A 15,085-nucleotide genomic window follows, 5' to 3' on the forward strand; every position below is an offset into this window, starting at 1 on the left:
GATTGAGGGATATTTAACCAAAGCAGGGGAGCAATGTCAGCCGTGTGGTCATGTATTTTCAGAGTGTTGAAAGTGTACAGAATTATATAACACATCAATCAATCAATCAATCAATCAAATTTTATTTGTATAGCACATTTCAGCAGCAAGGCATTTCAAAGTGCTTTACATAATTAAAATGCAAACAGCATGTGACATTGAATAAACACACCACAGTGAGAAAAAAGAGATTTTGAAAAAGATTAAAAAAGATAAAAACATTAAAACCCGCACCCCTTTTAGAACTTTAGTTAAACGTCGTTTAACTGGGCCTCTAACCCTCTGGGACTTTAGTCAGAAACACTGTTTGACAAGGACTCCAACCTCTAGGTTTTTAGTTGAAACGCCGTCAACTGGGACTCTAAACCCTGTAGAACTTTAGTTAAACGTCTTTTAACTGGGACGTTTTCCAGGGGGCTTTACGTCATTAAAACGTAGACAGTGAGAAAAAGAAATAAAAAGAAGTTAATAACTAAATGAAAAGTAAAGATAAAAACATTAAAAACACCAAAGACATAAAAACTAAAGGTAAAAACATTAAAAACATCGAAGACATCAAAACCCACACTAATCCTAATTTAGCCATAAGCAACTCTGAACAGGTGGGTTTTAAGTTGAGATTTAAAGGCACCCAGTGTTTCAGCTATTTTACAGTTTTCTGGAAGTGTGTTCCAGATTTGTGGTGCATAGAAGCTTAATGCTGCTTCTCCTTGTTTGGTTCTGGTTCTGGGGATGCAGAGCAGACCAGAACCAGAAGATCTGAGGGGTCTAGACGGTTGGTACAGCAATAACAGATCTTTAATGTATTGTGGTGCTAAACCGTTCAGTGATTTATAAACTGACAACAGTATTTTAAAGTCTATTCTTTGAGCTACAGGGAGCCAGTGTAGGGACTATAAAACTGGTGTTATGTGCTCCATCTTCTTGGTTTTACTGAGAACGCGAGCAGCAGCGTTCTGGATCAGCTGCAGCTGTTTGATTGATTTATTAGTCAGACCTGTGAAGACGCTGTTGCAGTAATCAATGCGGCTAAAGATAAATGCATGGATGAGTTTCTCTAGATCACGCTGAGACATTTGTCCTCTAATCCTGGAGATGTTCTTCAGGTGATAGAAGGCCGACTTTGTGACTGTCTTTATGTGGCTAAAACTACGTAGGACCACTAACAGACAATAACATGTCTGTTATTGGTCATCATCAATATCTATATTTCTGGTACCTCTAATAAATATTGCTACCTTATATTGCCCACTGGCTGGTTACTTATTAANACTTAATATAAAGGCCGGACACAAAACAAGGACATTTTCCAGATTTTTAAATGTGTTGAATGGAAAAATCGTGCAGTTTGAACCTGAGGTGGTAGATTAGAATATCAAAGTATGAGAACAAAAAACAAAACCAAAAACAACTTTGGAAATAAACTAGAAGAACAGGCAGGAATTTGATTATTTTTTGAAAATTAAATATGTAACAGTCAATAAGCATCATTGTATCTTGCATTATTTTCACTTACTGTTAAGAAATAATTTTTGACTCCCGGCCCAGCAGTTGTAATGGTTTAAATGTTTGAAGTTATATAATAAATGATACATTTCCTTGTTCTTTATTTAGGACATTCACAAGGATCAACCTTACTATGACATTCCAGACACACCTTACAGGATTACTGTTCCAGACACATACGAAGCTCGAGAGGTGAGTCTGACTTGTGAAACCACATTTGGACACTAGAGGGCAGCGTAGTATTATTTTACACATATGTATCAATTTTAGTGCGAATCCTCAGAGTATATTTTATAACAAAAAATAAAGTGATAACTGGTACAAATATTAGTTTTTGATAATGTGATACACTGTGCTGAAATAAGTTAAAGAGTGAAGTTAATTTCTGTACCTCATTTAGTGAAAATATTTGCTCATGTTCTTGATGAGTAAGTTTTACATTTGCATTTCATTGCAGAGCATCGTTAAGGACTTTGCGGCACGCTGTGGTGAGATCTTAAAAGAAGCAATGAAATGGGCCCCTTCAGTCACAAAGTCCCACCTACAGGTAGGTTTCTTGTTTTATCACTGACAAATGTAATAAAGTCAATGGAATTTTTTTTTTTCTTTTACCAGAATAATCAAGTCAAGATTGGCTTTACAAAAGTATTTTATGAGGTTAATGTTTTCTGGTAATTTTCATGCAGGAGTACCTGAACAAACATCAGATTTGGGTGTCAGGACTCACTCAGCACACAGGCCTCGCCATGGCCACAGAAAGCATTCTGCACTTTGCAGGCTACAACAGGCAGAGCACTACACTGGGGGTGAGTCACAGATGCACAATAACACATACTTCAAATCAGCATAATTTAAAAAAATTAGATTAAATAAAGATAAAAACTAGATGGCTATAAAAATTGTGATGTACCCTTTGAATGGCAAGCGATTACTAAACCCTTTTAGCTAGATGTAAGCAAATACAGTTTACATCTTGGGCATGAATCGCAATTTAATAATTTATTTGAAAACATGTTTTTCTGGAGGGTAGTGATGATACAACACACAACCTCAATGAAACAAGAAAAACAAAAAATGGGTCCACACTAATAGTGTATTTTCTCTTTTTCATGCTGTCAAAATTATACAGCATGAATAGAGATTAATGCTAATATCAGCCGATGTTATTCATTTTTAACATATGTTTTGGTGCGATGAGTAAAACTGGGGTGGTATTAATGGACAGTGTTGATTTTTATCTTGTCACTTGTGTGTGTGTCTCGGTTGGAGACGGGTTGATCATGTGATATTTGTTTCAGCATGTAACAGTAATGCCTCAAAGGATTGAGGGATATTTAACCAAAGCAGGGGAGCAACGTCAGCCGTGTGGTCATGTATTTTCAGAGTGTTGAAAGTGTACAGAATTATATAACACATGTCTGTTATTGGTCATCATCAATATCTATATTTCTGGTACCTCCAATAAATATTGCTACCTTATATTGCCCACTGGCTGGTTACTTATTAAACTTCAGTATTGATTGCTTTCTTTTTCAAGAGCACATGTGCCATTTATGGCAGCCACCTGGCTTTTTTCTTGCCACTGATGAAGTCTTGTTTTGTGCAAACATGTTGCACTCAGTTTGAAACCCATACAGTTGGCCTGTAAACAACCGATATCTGCCTGCTTACGGAACTGTATGCTGTGTGTGTGCATGCTCTGTGTGACGTTATTTTGCTTGCTGAGCATTTCTTATATGCTCCTGTGCTTGCATTCTGCTCAATCTGTCTTTTTATTTGCTTCATTTGATGTGTTTGTCTTTATTTAACTGCCTTCCTGGTTGCTTGGCTGATTTACGGCTTACCTGGTTACTTACCTGCAATGGACGGTTGGGTTGAATGGGTGGTTGCCCATTTGGCTAACTGGTTAAACTGATGCTGTCTTCCATCGTGCTGCCAACACTAGGCTGCTTTCCCTCAGGTTGGTCTCAACACTAAATACAGAGAGACAAGGTTTAAGCATTGCATGATAATTTTATCTTAAACGGTTACTGCAAAGATGCATGTTTTACTCTACAGGCTTTTCGCTGTTTGGTCTTAAGTTTTACAAAGTGTGTTTTCTCTGTAGGTGACTCAGCTGACAGAGAGACCAGGGTGTGTGAAGAAGGATTACTCCAACTTTATGGCATCACTCAACCTGAGGAACCGGTACACTGGAGAGGTAAAGCTTAGCATTAAATTAGTTTCCTGCAGATTTTATTCAGACTGCATAATTCATCAATCTGTTTGTGTTTTTTTTTTTCATTAGGTGGCTGGTATGATCCAGTTTTCAGAAGCAACTCACAGCCACTCTGACCTTACCAAGCTGATGATCAGTCAGATGACCAGCGCTCTTGAAAGAAAAGACCCTGAAGCCTTCACGCAATGCATGTTCAAGATGGCCGCTCTGCTTATAAATACCAAAAGTGAGTATCAGCTCTCGGCCATTCTGTCTCATAAAATCAAAATATGAATTTGCGATGTGATTTTGTGCTTTCAGACTGTGATCCACAGCTGCTGCACCATGTGTGCTGGTCTCCGTTGAAGATGTTTTCAGAGCATGGGATGGAAACTGCTATCGCCTGCTGGGAATGGCTGCTTGCTGCACACAATGGGGTGGAAGTGCCAGTATGTATTTCCTACGTATTTTTAAAAAAATATGTCACCAATATATTAAAAAACGCCTGTGCATCTTTGTGTTTAAATATTGTAATTCTTTCCGTTTTAGTTCATGCGTGAGATGGCCGGAGCGTGGCAGATGAGCGTGGAGCTGAAGATGGGTTTGTTTTCAGAAACTCAAGCCGGGGCCGGACCCCTAGCTGTCTCGGAGGGAAGCCAGCCTGCACCCTGCGCTCCCGATGTCGTACCTCACTTCCTCTGGATAGAGGTCAGTCAGATGCAGTCGTTCAGTTTTGATCTTTTCTTTTTGAATTTTTATGTTTTAATTTCACTGGTGTTATGGTAATGTTAAAGTAATGTGAAACTGTAGGAAGAACAATTCAAATGTTTGTTCATCAGAAATCACGTGCTCATACTTTGTCCAGCTGCTACCTGACTGACTATTACTTCATAGTTTTGGTTTTTACAGACCTTACAAAATAGCCCTATCGAATCGTACAAACAGTGCTCTTTAGTGTAGAAGTTGTTGCTGTGGGAAAAACACTTAAAATGTACTTTTGCACTCTCAGTGAGGTGTTGAAAAAATTAGAAGACTAAAGGTTTGCATGCCCAGCAAAAGTATTCATAATCTTGAACTTTTCACATTTTGTCAAGTTATCACTGTAAACGTCAGTGTTTTAGCGCTAACTGAGTAGTTTTGCTTATTTTTGTATTTCAGTGGCTTTTTTCTCATCCTATTTGCATTCAGAAAGCAATTGAATGAATTAAATTAATACAGGCACATTTTTTAAACGAGCTGCTGTGTTAATCTTGGTTGACCTCTCCAAATATAGAAAAGGGAGTTTTAGTACATCTGTCCTGCCTGAATTGTTTTAAGACAGAAAACATCCTTGTTCATCCCGTACCTACTGCTGGACTATTTTAATTCTGACTCGCACCAAACCTTTTCCTGCTCTGCTTTCAGTTCCTGGTGCAGAGGTTCGAGATAGCCAAATACAGCAGTGCAGACCAGGTGGAGATCTTCATTTCCATTTTGCAGAGATCTCTTTCACTGAGTATCGGAGGATCCAAAAGCAACATGAACCGACACGTCGCTGCCATTGGGCCAAGATTCAGGTATTATTTGTCATCATGAAAACATCACTCTGATTAGTAAAAATACTGAAAAACCACTGACTTAGTACAGTATGACATGAACTTTTCTTCCCTTCAGACTGCTGACTTTGGGTTTAACTCTACTACATGCTGATGTTGTGACAAACGCCACTATCAGAAATATGCTGCGAGAAAAGATCTATTCCACAGCCTTCGACTTCTTCAGGTACAAAAGGGGGTTTAAAATGAGTTTAGATTGAATAGGAATCTATATTTTTAGATTTTAAACTGAATATTTTGTCATAAACGCCTTTTTTTGTCTGTTTTTCTGTAGTGTTGCACCCAGGTTTCCCACTCAGGCAGATAAGAGGCTCAGAGAAGACATCAGCATAATGATAAAGTTCTATGCCTGCCTGCTGTCTGACAAGAAGTACCTGACTGCCACCCAGCTGGTCCCACCAGGTAGAACATTGACAAACGGTCTGGTCTTTCACAGGAAATAAATGAATCATCCATTCAGACACACGGAGAATTCACTAATATCTCAACTAAAAGGAATTTCCTTGCTAGTCAAATCAGATTTATGGGGAAAAAAAAGGATCTTCAGAAACCGTACATGTGTTCTGAATTTAGGATGGCTTTGTGATGCTAGTGTTTGTCTAGATCCCCAGGAGATGTCATTGAAAGGCCTATCTGTAATGGCAGTTGCAGATAGCCGTAACAGTCTGGACGCAGTTGTTGGTCAGAGGCAGCAGATTGCCCAGGGATGGATCAACACTTACCCTTTGACCTCCGGGATGTCCACCATTTCCAAGAAGTCAGGTGAAACTCTCAGAATAGCATAATTAAACCTTCCTTCTTATTTTGGTTTACTATAGACATACAGATCACTCATCTGTTTCCGTCATTTTTTTTTTTTTAGGACTCTCTAAAGTAAACAACCGAGGATCCGAGCTGCACAAATATTACATGAAACGCAGGATTCTGTTACTGGCTTTACTGGTATTCACCTTCATTAACTTTTGTAATTTGTAAATATACTGTAGCAAAGGCAAGTACGGAACCTGGTCCTTGATGATGAAAGGTCTTTATGCTTTTCCCCAGGCCAGTGAGATCGAGCGTCTGACGATCTGGTACAACCCGTTATCCACTCAGGAGCTCACCATCGCAACAGAGCAGTCGGTGGAAACCAGCATTGCCAACTGGAGGTCCAAATACATCAGTTTGTCAGAAAAACAGGGGAAAGACAACGTCAACATGGCCTGGACCATATCTCCCCACCTGGCTCTGCAGCTGCCTGCCAGGTACACAAATTAACAGGAATTAAACCTCAATGGGTTTAATTAAAAATATGTATTCGTTTTTTTATTTGTATGTAAATATTGAAGTTCAGTTTTTAAAGGGTGAATCCTTTTATTTATTTATTTTTTTACGTCTTTATTGCTGCTTCTTCATCAGTGCGTACGTTCTCAGTTTTGTGTTGTGTGTGTTTCAGATTTAAAAACTCAAAGTCCATTGTGTCTGAAGTGACGCGTCTGGTACGAATGGATCCGGCTGCTGTGTGTGACGTTCCTGAAGCAGTGAAGGTTCGCTCACTTTGCCTTAAAGTTTTTGATTAAAAGCTGCTCACTGATCTCATAGTTGATGTTTTGTTCTGGAAGGTTCCTGTTGTCCTTGTCGTTTTGCTCTGCTTGAACAAACTCTTAATGAGCTCTGTGTTTAAAGAAGAAACAGGAGACCAGTCGTCCCCAAAGAGCTGAATCATTTTCTACATAATTTATTTTTACAACCTGTTTTATTTGTACACACACCTAAATGACTCATTAACAGAGCTTCCTCTGGAGGCTTTTCTTTGCACCTTGTTGGCCAAGTGATGTAATTATATTCTTCATACATTTTCCTTCAGTTCTTGGTGACCTGCCATACAATTGATGCGGACTCCCCAGAACTGAGTCATATCCTGTGCTGGGCGCCAGTAGATCCACCAACTGGACTGTCCTACTTCTCCTCCATGTACCCTCCTCACCCTCTCACGGCCCAGTATGGGGTCAAAGTGCTACGCTCCTTTCCTCCTGTACGCAAATACACACGTAAAATATGTACAATTACTATTAGTATTGCAAAATTTGTATTAATAAGTCAAAACGGATGCATTAAAAGTATTTTTTTTCTCATTTATTTTGTTACTAGGATGCTATTTTATTTTATATTCCTCAAATTGTCCAAGCCCTTCGGTACGATAAGGTGGGCACTTCATTTTCTGATGTGGCAAATTTATTTAAACTCTTTCAGTGTGCTTGCACTCCTAACTTTATCCATTTTTGCAAATCTAGATGGGCTATGTGAGAGAGTACATCCTGTGGGCTGCTCAGAAGTCTCAGCTGCTGGCTCACCAGTTCATCTGGAACATGAAGACCAACATGTTCCTGGACGAGGAGGGACACCATAAAGACCGTGAGATATTTATCCAGAATCAACATGAGCACACAAACAACACATCCTGAGGGGTTAAGACTGCAAAAAAATGGTCTGCTTTTTATTTTTGTTTTTGATTGTTTATGCAGCGGACATCGGGGAGCTGCTGGAAGAGATGGTGGAGGAGATCACTGGATCTCTGTCTGGCCCAGCCAAAGACTTTTACCAAAGAGAGTTTGACTTCTTCAACAAGATCACCAACGTGTCCGCCATTATCAAGTAGGAGCTCTTTAAACCTGAACATAACTGCATCCTTTAAAGGCTGTTTTTTTTCCCCACCTTGAAGCCTCACGTTCCCATTTTCCACTGACTCTAAGGATGGTTGTTCATCAAAGGAGACAGCTACGGTTCTGCTGTACTCAGCCCACTTTGTAAGGGTTTCCATTTCTAGTTTTTCCAGCCTAATACTTGCTTTTTTAATCCCTGATTGGGAGCAGGGATCATTGGAGCTGAGCAGGACCAAAATGTGACGTGAACAGGCTGCTGTTCATTGATTGGCTTTAGGGATGAGAAAAAAAAAAGAGGCTTTCACTGATGTAACACAGGAAAAAAACATAATAAAACTCAAAAGTGACAATAAGAGCATTTAGAACCACAGTGGAAGGAGTGGGTAAAACTGATTTATAATGTTACTATTTACAAAAACACCACCATCATGTAATGTCTCATGTAACAGGCCCTGTTGGAACAAAAAAAGGTCCTTGACATAAATCTCTTTGCAAAGTTCTAATGACGACTGACATTCAAAAAATTGTAAATCTTTTTTTTTAATTATTCCAATCTACTATTTTTATAATTCCCATAACACTCCTAACTTTATCCTCTATACATTTGAATGTATAGAGGACATACATTCATGTGTTTATCCTCTATATCGTTAGTATTTAACCATTTGTCCTGTTAAATACTGTCTTAGGTCATGGTGCCAATGCATACATTTCTAGTCAAACTTACTGACAGTGAGTGAAACATAAAGAATGCTGATCTTCTCTTTTAGTCTTAAATTTACTAGTGAGTAGTTTTTGTTGAGGAAAACACGGCAGGTAATCTGTTGAGGTTTATGATGTGTTTTCCCAACGGCGAAGGTGTTTTGTTTCACTTCCTGCCTCTGAATCCCTTTGTTGTTCATTAATTTAGTGACTATTTGCTCCTCTGTCATTTTCATTATCTATTGCCCTGGAAAACACTTTGCTGTGTTATCATATGTCAGTGAATATTTGGAGCCAATGAGCTGGTTTCTGACAGAAGGTGTTCTGTCAGCTCACAAGAGGCGGAAAGTTTCCCCTCTGCCCTCATTACAGCACTAATTGCAACAACAGGGGAGAAATCTCTGCCGTCCCCAGGCCTCCGCTCAGTATTAGTGACTCTCCTCTGTGACTTGCATCAGAAGAACGCTGTCACTTGTGGTCTGAAGTCATTTAGTTTGATGCCCATAGGGCTCAGTAGTCTAAGTAACAAACATTCAAACACAGAGATTGGAAAACTTGTTTTTAACTTGTTTTTGTTTGTCTTTTTCAGACCTATTCCTAAAGGGGAAGAGAGGAAGAAGGCCTGTCTGGAGGCATTGGCGCAGATTAAAGTCCAGCATGGCTGTTACCTTCCCAGTAACCCTGAGGCCATAGTTTTGGACATAGATTATAAGTCCGGTACTCCCATGCAGAGGTGGGTTACAAATCAACCACAAACGATCAGAATTAGCAAATTATCTTTGTCTGTAAAAAGTTTAAAAATCACTTTCTCCCTCTTGCACCTCTACTCAGTGCTGCCAAAGCACCGTACTTGGCCAAGTTCAAAGTTAAGAGATGTGGAGTGAGTGAGCTAGAAAAAGAAGGTACTGTTGGTCAAACAAAGTATTCAACTTTGTGTGATAAATTGCCCTCAACATGTAAAGATTTATACATTCTCAATATTTTGCACAACTTCCTTCAGGTCTTCGGTGCCAATTACGTTCTGAGGACGAGAAGGACGTTGAGGAAGAGGCCAGAGCCTGCTGGCAGGCGGCAATCTTCAAAGTTGGAGACGACTGCAGACAGGTCTCGATTGCTCGATTGCCTGATGTCATCACAGATCATCTTTTAACAGATTATCTTTTTCTTACCATTTAGTTTTTTTGTGTGTTTTCAGGACATGTTGGCTCTGCAGATCATCAGCCTGTTCAAGAACATCTTCCAGATGGTGGGGCTGGATCTCTATGTATTTCCGTACAGAGTGGTCGCCACAGCACCTGGAGTAAGACTTTACTCTTCCTGACACTAAGAAGTCGAAAAATATCACAAGATTTGTACCTGTAGGAAAAGGGAGTATGAAAGGGTAACCAGTCTAAATTAATTGTACAAAAGCTTTCAAGAACTAAAACATACTCAAAACCCTCGTAAAATAAGAGGTACCAACCCACATAGGGTTCCTCTAAAGTCTAAAATAGTGTGGAATTACTTCCCTTTTTATTCATTTTATTTCTAAAAAGAAAATAAGTGAAAGGAAAAATATTTGGCAGATACTTTATACCCCGTCACGTTGTCTAAAACATACACGCATACATGCACACGTTGTCCTGTTTTAGCAGGTTGAAAGCATCACTATTTTACAAGTTTATTAACTTTAAATTTAAAGTGATTTTCTCTATGTAACTTTGAAATCCAGCTAAAGGGGCTGAACATTCTGGAAATTGTGGTGCTAATGTGAAAAATGTACATGATCCCTATTTACTTAGTTACTACAGAGTAGACCTTAAATAGAAACTACAAACTCAAGTGTTGAATTATGAAGTTATGGACATACTTTCTGTAATTCAGCCTTTTTATATACATGTAATATCTCTGCTTTCTTAGTGTGGAGTGATTGAGTGCATCCCTGACTGCAAGTCTCGGGACCAACTGGGCCGACAGACCGACTTTGGCATGTACGATTACTTCAGGAATCAGTATGGAGACGAATCCACACTCGCATTTCAGAAGGTAAACTCACAGAGGCTTCCTGACATTATTCATCCAAATGTTCCTGTCGCTGCAGTGCAGACTTACATCCCCACTAACGCTCGTCTTTCCAGGCACGATATAACTTCATCCGCAGTATGGCAGCGTACAGCTTGCTGCTCTTCCTGCTGCAGATAAAAGACAGACACAACGGCAACATCATGCTGGACAGCCAGGGCCATCTCATTCACATCGGTGCAGCATGTTTTTTGTTTTCGTCTCTCTGGAATGTTTTTGCAACAGTTTCGCAAAACATCTGTGCATGGAAAGAAAACTTTAAAAACTCTGGCAACATTTGCAAAATATAAAGAACCTCTCACATATATTGGCACTCCTGGTGAAGATGTGTAAGAAAAGAAAAAACAACCTTAAAATATATTTATTTTTGATTTATAAAGTAGAGTTTCAAATTTCTTGCTGCAGTTCTGTCAGTGAGTCTGAGTTTTTCTTTTTTTCTGATATAAACAAACATCTTCCTTAATAAATCCCATGTTCTCTCGACTTTCTTACTATAACAAAAAGAGAGCCGCTGACATATTTATACCTCTGGGAAGCAAGAAATGATGTGTTGCCAATTAAATATGTCTAGAAAACAAGCTCTTTAAAAAGTAAAGTATATATTGAAATATAGTAAATATCAGCTATATTTTTTCTAGAAATTGTTGGACGTCACTAATTATAGCTACAGTGAAAAAAAAATCTTTGAATGTATAGTTATTCCTTTTATTTAATCTTTTATCCACAATATTTATAGCTGTTTTAAAGTAGCCTCATGTGTATTTATAGTGGCAAAATATCATGTTGCACTAGAGAGTCCCAACCTTTAACCATCACGTTTGTGGCTGTTTATGCCTTTTAGACTTTGGGTTCATGTTTGAAAGTTCTCCTGGAGGGAATCTCGGCTGGGAGCCGGATATCAAACTGACGGATGAGATGGTGATGATCATGGGTGGGAAGATGGAGGCGACGCCCTTCAAGTGGTTCATGGAGATGTGTGTGAGGGGATACCTGGCTGTGAGGTGAGCTTGCGAAGAGACCGAAGCCCATCTTTAGTCCCCAATCTCAGGAGCACCGATTAAAAAAACGGGCAATGTTTAATTAATCAAAGAAATATCAGGAACCAACTCGTGACTTCCTGTAATGACATTGCCCATCACCTAGAGGGAGCACCACCAGCCTAGAGTAAATGATAACTGCACAGTGAGATAGTTTTGAAATGATGATAATAATCCATTTTCCTGCATTGATTCAGGCCCTACATGGACGCCGTGGTCTCTTTAGTAAATCTCATGCTGGACACAGGACTTCCCTGCTTCAGAGGGCAGACCATCAAACTACTCACGTGAGTCCCGCTCGACTTTTGGTGATTTAGTGTTTAAAATAGTGTTTAAAATACCACTAGCTGTTGTTGCTTATAATGTTTCTGCACATGCAGTCAACGATTCAACCCTGGCATGAGTGAGAAAGATGCAGCTTCCTTCATCATTAAAGTCATCCAGAACTGCTTCCTCAGCAACAGGTCGGCGAATTTGATCCATGTTTCATTCTTCAATGTTAAACTCCAGAATTTTTATTTATTTTTTCTGACTGATTCCTCTTTTCTGTTACGTACAGGAGCCGAACGTACGATATGCTCCAGTACTACCAAAACCAGATCCCGTACTAAACGTAAGTGCCTGAGCATGAGCGTCTGTTGGCCGGTACATAATGTATGTGCCTTTTGTTGAATTCCCGTCTGGAAATTGTAACTTAGCTGTTTTTGCTGGTTGTTGGATTTTGTCCTTAGTATTTGCTTTATCATCCTTTATTTATTGTGTTATGTTGAAATCAATCTTACTCCTATTTACTGTACGGTTGCACTAGCATCTTGACTTCTGTGTATTTCAACGAGTATCTCTCGTTTATCTGCACGTTCAGTAAATACTTTGTCAGAGTTTGTGCCAAGTTCTTAATTGTACTATTTGTGAATGTGGCTTCTGATGATTTTAATTGGGGTTTGGAATTTGACTGTAAGTGGATGTTTTATGGTAACAGAAGTAAACCCGTGCCAGTTCTGACCAATGTGGCCTATTCAGTCATCCTGTTCTACATCCTGACTGTACTACTGTGCTTCTCTTTCTGATGGACCAGCTGGAGCTGTTTGACCCGTGCCATGTGTTTTACAGAAAAACTTGACTGTATCTGCATGGGTGTGTCACTGTGTATTTTGGAGTTTTTCATATTTTCCATTTCAACGGGAGAAATGATGCGCACAAGTTCTGGAAAACATCAAGACTGACTTGTAAATATGTAGCTTTGCCAAAGTATGGGAAGGAGAAGATGGTGCACTGGAAGCAAAGCAAAGTGTTTTGTTGCCTGTGGGACAATGTTATGGTACATTTTTAATGTTGGGCAGTTGCACGAAGTTAAATGTTAATTACCATTTGGCCTGTGTCCAATGCGGCTTCTGGCAGAATTTGCTTTTCGTAATTCAGACGGCTGTGCCTCATGTCAAATATGGTTAATTTAATTTCTTGATTGTTACTGGTTGTAAAAACAAACCTTCTCTTTGTATATTTATATTCATGATCCACTTTCTGTCTCCTTTTCTATTTTCTTGCCTTTTGAATGAGAATGCAGATATAAAATTAAATAAAGTTCTATTAACTAAAAAAAAGAAACACTTGCTCCCTTTGTATATTATTTCCTGCACACTTCTGGGTCTTCAACCTGCAGCTTCAACGTTATTTAGGCCACACACAAAAGTATTATATACACTTTTCAATTAATTAAATCACTGTCTTCACCTTGGCTCTTTAAACAGAAAAACTTTCTTTTGGAAATTGTTGCTACTGTACATAAAAGTACAAAATGTGTATTATATACCAAATAGTTTCACAAGCTTTACAGTTATTTGTTGTCCGTTATGAGCAGACAGCAAATATCTTGGAAGTCGCATAGATACCAACAATTCTTTACAAGTAAAACATGATCACAATTTTAACAGTTTTCTATGTTCCAACATAAATCTTAAATGGGACATCTGGTGGTAGATTTAGTTTAAAATCAATTTTGATTTTACGAACTTGTGTCAAAAACACCTGACATTTAAGAAACATATCGACAACTTTAGAGAGTTGGAGAATAATCCATGTTTCTTGTCCTGAATTTGTATTTGAATTTTAAGGTTTAAAATGCAACATTGTTCCAGTAAAATGTTCTTACTATTTATGAGTTTGTTACAGAACAAAGGGGAAAGAAGGAAAATGAAAATGATGTTTTAACAGAAGTTACAAAAAAAACATTAAACTGAAATGAAAAACAACTGTAATCTTACATTATTTCTTAATTTTTAAAACATGTTTTTTTTACAACATAGGATTGTATTTTAACTAAACATTCTATATTTTAATATAGATTTACTGAGCCTCATTGGCTACTGAAGGTGATTGGGAAGAAAAAGAAGAAATAGTTTGATTCAGTTTATTCATAAGTTCCACCAAATATCAAGACAGATCCAGTTTATATCCAGTTTTCCAGAATCAAACTGGTCCAAATTAATTTTGAATCAGTTCAGTTTATTCCAGCACTATTCAGATTCACTCAGGTGATCATTTAAAGCCAGATAATAAAATTTTATCCAGCTGAGGAACTATTTCAGATTGCATCATGTTATTGACTTTGCCGCTGTGGGAGAGTCGCGTAATCCATGTAATTATAGTAAAGTTTAGCGTTTTGTTTATGAATGGATTCCCTCAATTAGTCTCTGTAAATATGTTGATTTATGCTATTTAATTTATTAGTTGAAATGTAATAAATCAGCTCAAAATATAGTTCTGTTGTGCTTATTGTACGTTTCCATCCACCAGAGGGCAGCATGTGACGTCACTCTGTGTCAAGCTCTTAATTGCCTTTTTTGACTGATTGGAGGATAATGGCACTTACTCGATCAATCAATCAATACGCTGCCTGTCTTCTTCTGCATTATTAATCCTCGTGCTTTGAGGTTGTTGCTTTTCACTACCTGGAAAAAGAAAACTAAAGCAGAGGCAAAAACACTCATAGCTGCGGATGATCTTGATGCTGTTGATGCTACACAGAGATGCAGAGTCTGAAAACTGACAGCTGCATTAGTTTTCATAGGGGCTAACATGTTCTCACCTGTTTGAAATGTTTAAAATGCACAATAAAACCAACCAGGGCATTTGCAGATTGCCAGGTTTACTTTAGTTCCTTGGCTGCACCTAAAATCTCCATGTTCTCCATCTGCAGACAACCTACCAGGAGTAAATGAAAGGAAAACAGTGAAAGTGATTAATCCAGTTATTTTAAATATTAACCCTGGTAACATTATGCTTCAGTATCTGTCAGTAATTTATTTA

The 15,085-nt window shown here is 38.5% G+C and overlaps 1 protein-coding gene across 3 annotated transcripts in view; it reads left to right on the top strand.

The window, feature by feature from the left end:
• Positions 1 to 12,818, top strand: part of pi4kab (phosphatidylinositol 4-kinase, catalytic, alpha b) — a 32,117-nt gene extending 19,299 nt beyond the window's left edge. The window contains exons 27-55 of one of the 3 annotated variants that reach the window (XM_007563516.2): positions 1,654 to 1,737; positions 2,003 to 2,092; positions 2,232 to 2,351; positions 3,491 to 3,505; positions 3,653 to 3,745; positions 3,833 to 3,989; positions 4,064 to 4,191; positions 4,292 to 4,450; positions 5,147 to 5,298; positions 5,396 to 5,503; positions 5,612 to 5,739; positions 5,941 to 6,099; positions 6,200 to 6,279; positions 6,382 to 6,581; positions 6,773 to 6,863; positions 7,184 to 7,351; positions 7,468 to 7,521; positions 7,611 to 7,731; positions 7,842 to 7,971; positions 9,271 to 9,414; positions 9,513 to 9,583; positions 9,682 to 9,785; positions 9,877 to 9,981; positions 10,581 to 10,706; positions 10,799 to 10,919; positions 11,584 to 11,743; positions 11,977 to 12,066; positions 12,160 to 12,243; positions 12,339 to 12,818. In XM_007563516.2, coding sequence (XP_007563578.1) covers positions 1,654 to 1,737; positions 2,003 to 2,092; positions 2,232 to 2,351; positions 3,491 to 3,505; positions 3,653 to 3,745; positions 3,833 to 3,989; positions 4,064 to 4,191; positions 4,292 to 4,450; positions 5,147 to 5,298; positions 5,396 to 5,503; positions 5,612 to 5,739; positions 5,941 to 6,099; positions 6,200 to 6,279; positions 6,382 to 6,581; positions 6,773 to 6,863; positions 7,184 to 7,351; positions 7,468 to 7,521; positions 7,611 to 7,731; positions 7,842 to 7,971; positions 9,271 to 9,414; positions 9,513 to 9,583; positions 9,682 to 9,785; positions 9,877 to 9,981; positions 10,581 to 10,706; positions 10,799 to 10,919; positions 11,584 to 11,743; positions 11,977 to 12,066; positions 12,160 to 12,243; positions 12,339 to 12,390 — 3,294 coding nt within the window. In that variant the 3' untranslated portion in view covers positions 12,391 to 12,818. The remainder of the gene's footprint in view (positions 1 to 1,653; positions 1,738 to 2,002; positions 2,093 to 2,231; positions 2,352 to 3,490; positions 3,506 to 3,652; positions 3,746 to 3,832; positions 3,990 to 4,063; positions 4,192 to 4,291; positions 4,451 to 5,146; positions 5,299 to 5,395; positions 5,504 to 5,611; positions 5,740 to 5,940; positions 6,100 to 6,199; positions 6,280 to 6,381; positions 6,582 to 6,772; positions 6,864 to 7,183; positions 7,352 to 7,467; positions 7,522 to 7,610; positions 7,732 to 7,841; positions 7,972 to 9,270; positions 9,415 to 9,512; positions 9,584 to 9,681; positions 9,786 to 9,876; positions 9,982 to 10,580; positions 10,707 to 10,798; positions 10,920 to 11,583; positions 11,744 to 11,976; positions 12,067 to 12,159; positions 12,244 to 12,338) is intronic. The other 2 variants (XM_007563518.2, XM_007563517.2) reach the window with 2 other exon arrangements.
• The last annotated feature ends 2,267 nt before the right edge of the window (positions 12,819 to 15,085 follow it).

Source organism: Poecilia formosa, unplaced genomic scaffold, assembly GCF_000485575.1.
Source record: "Poecilia formosa unplaced genomic scaffold, Poecilia_formosa-5.1.2 Scaffold148, whole genome shotgun sequence".
NCBI lineage: Eukaryota > Metazoa > Chordata > Actinopteri > Cyprinodontiformes > Poeciliidae > Poecilia > Poecilia formosa.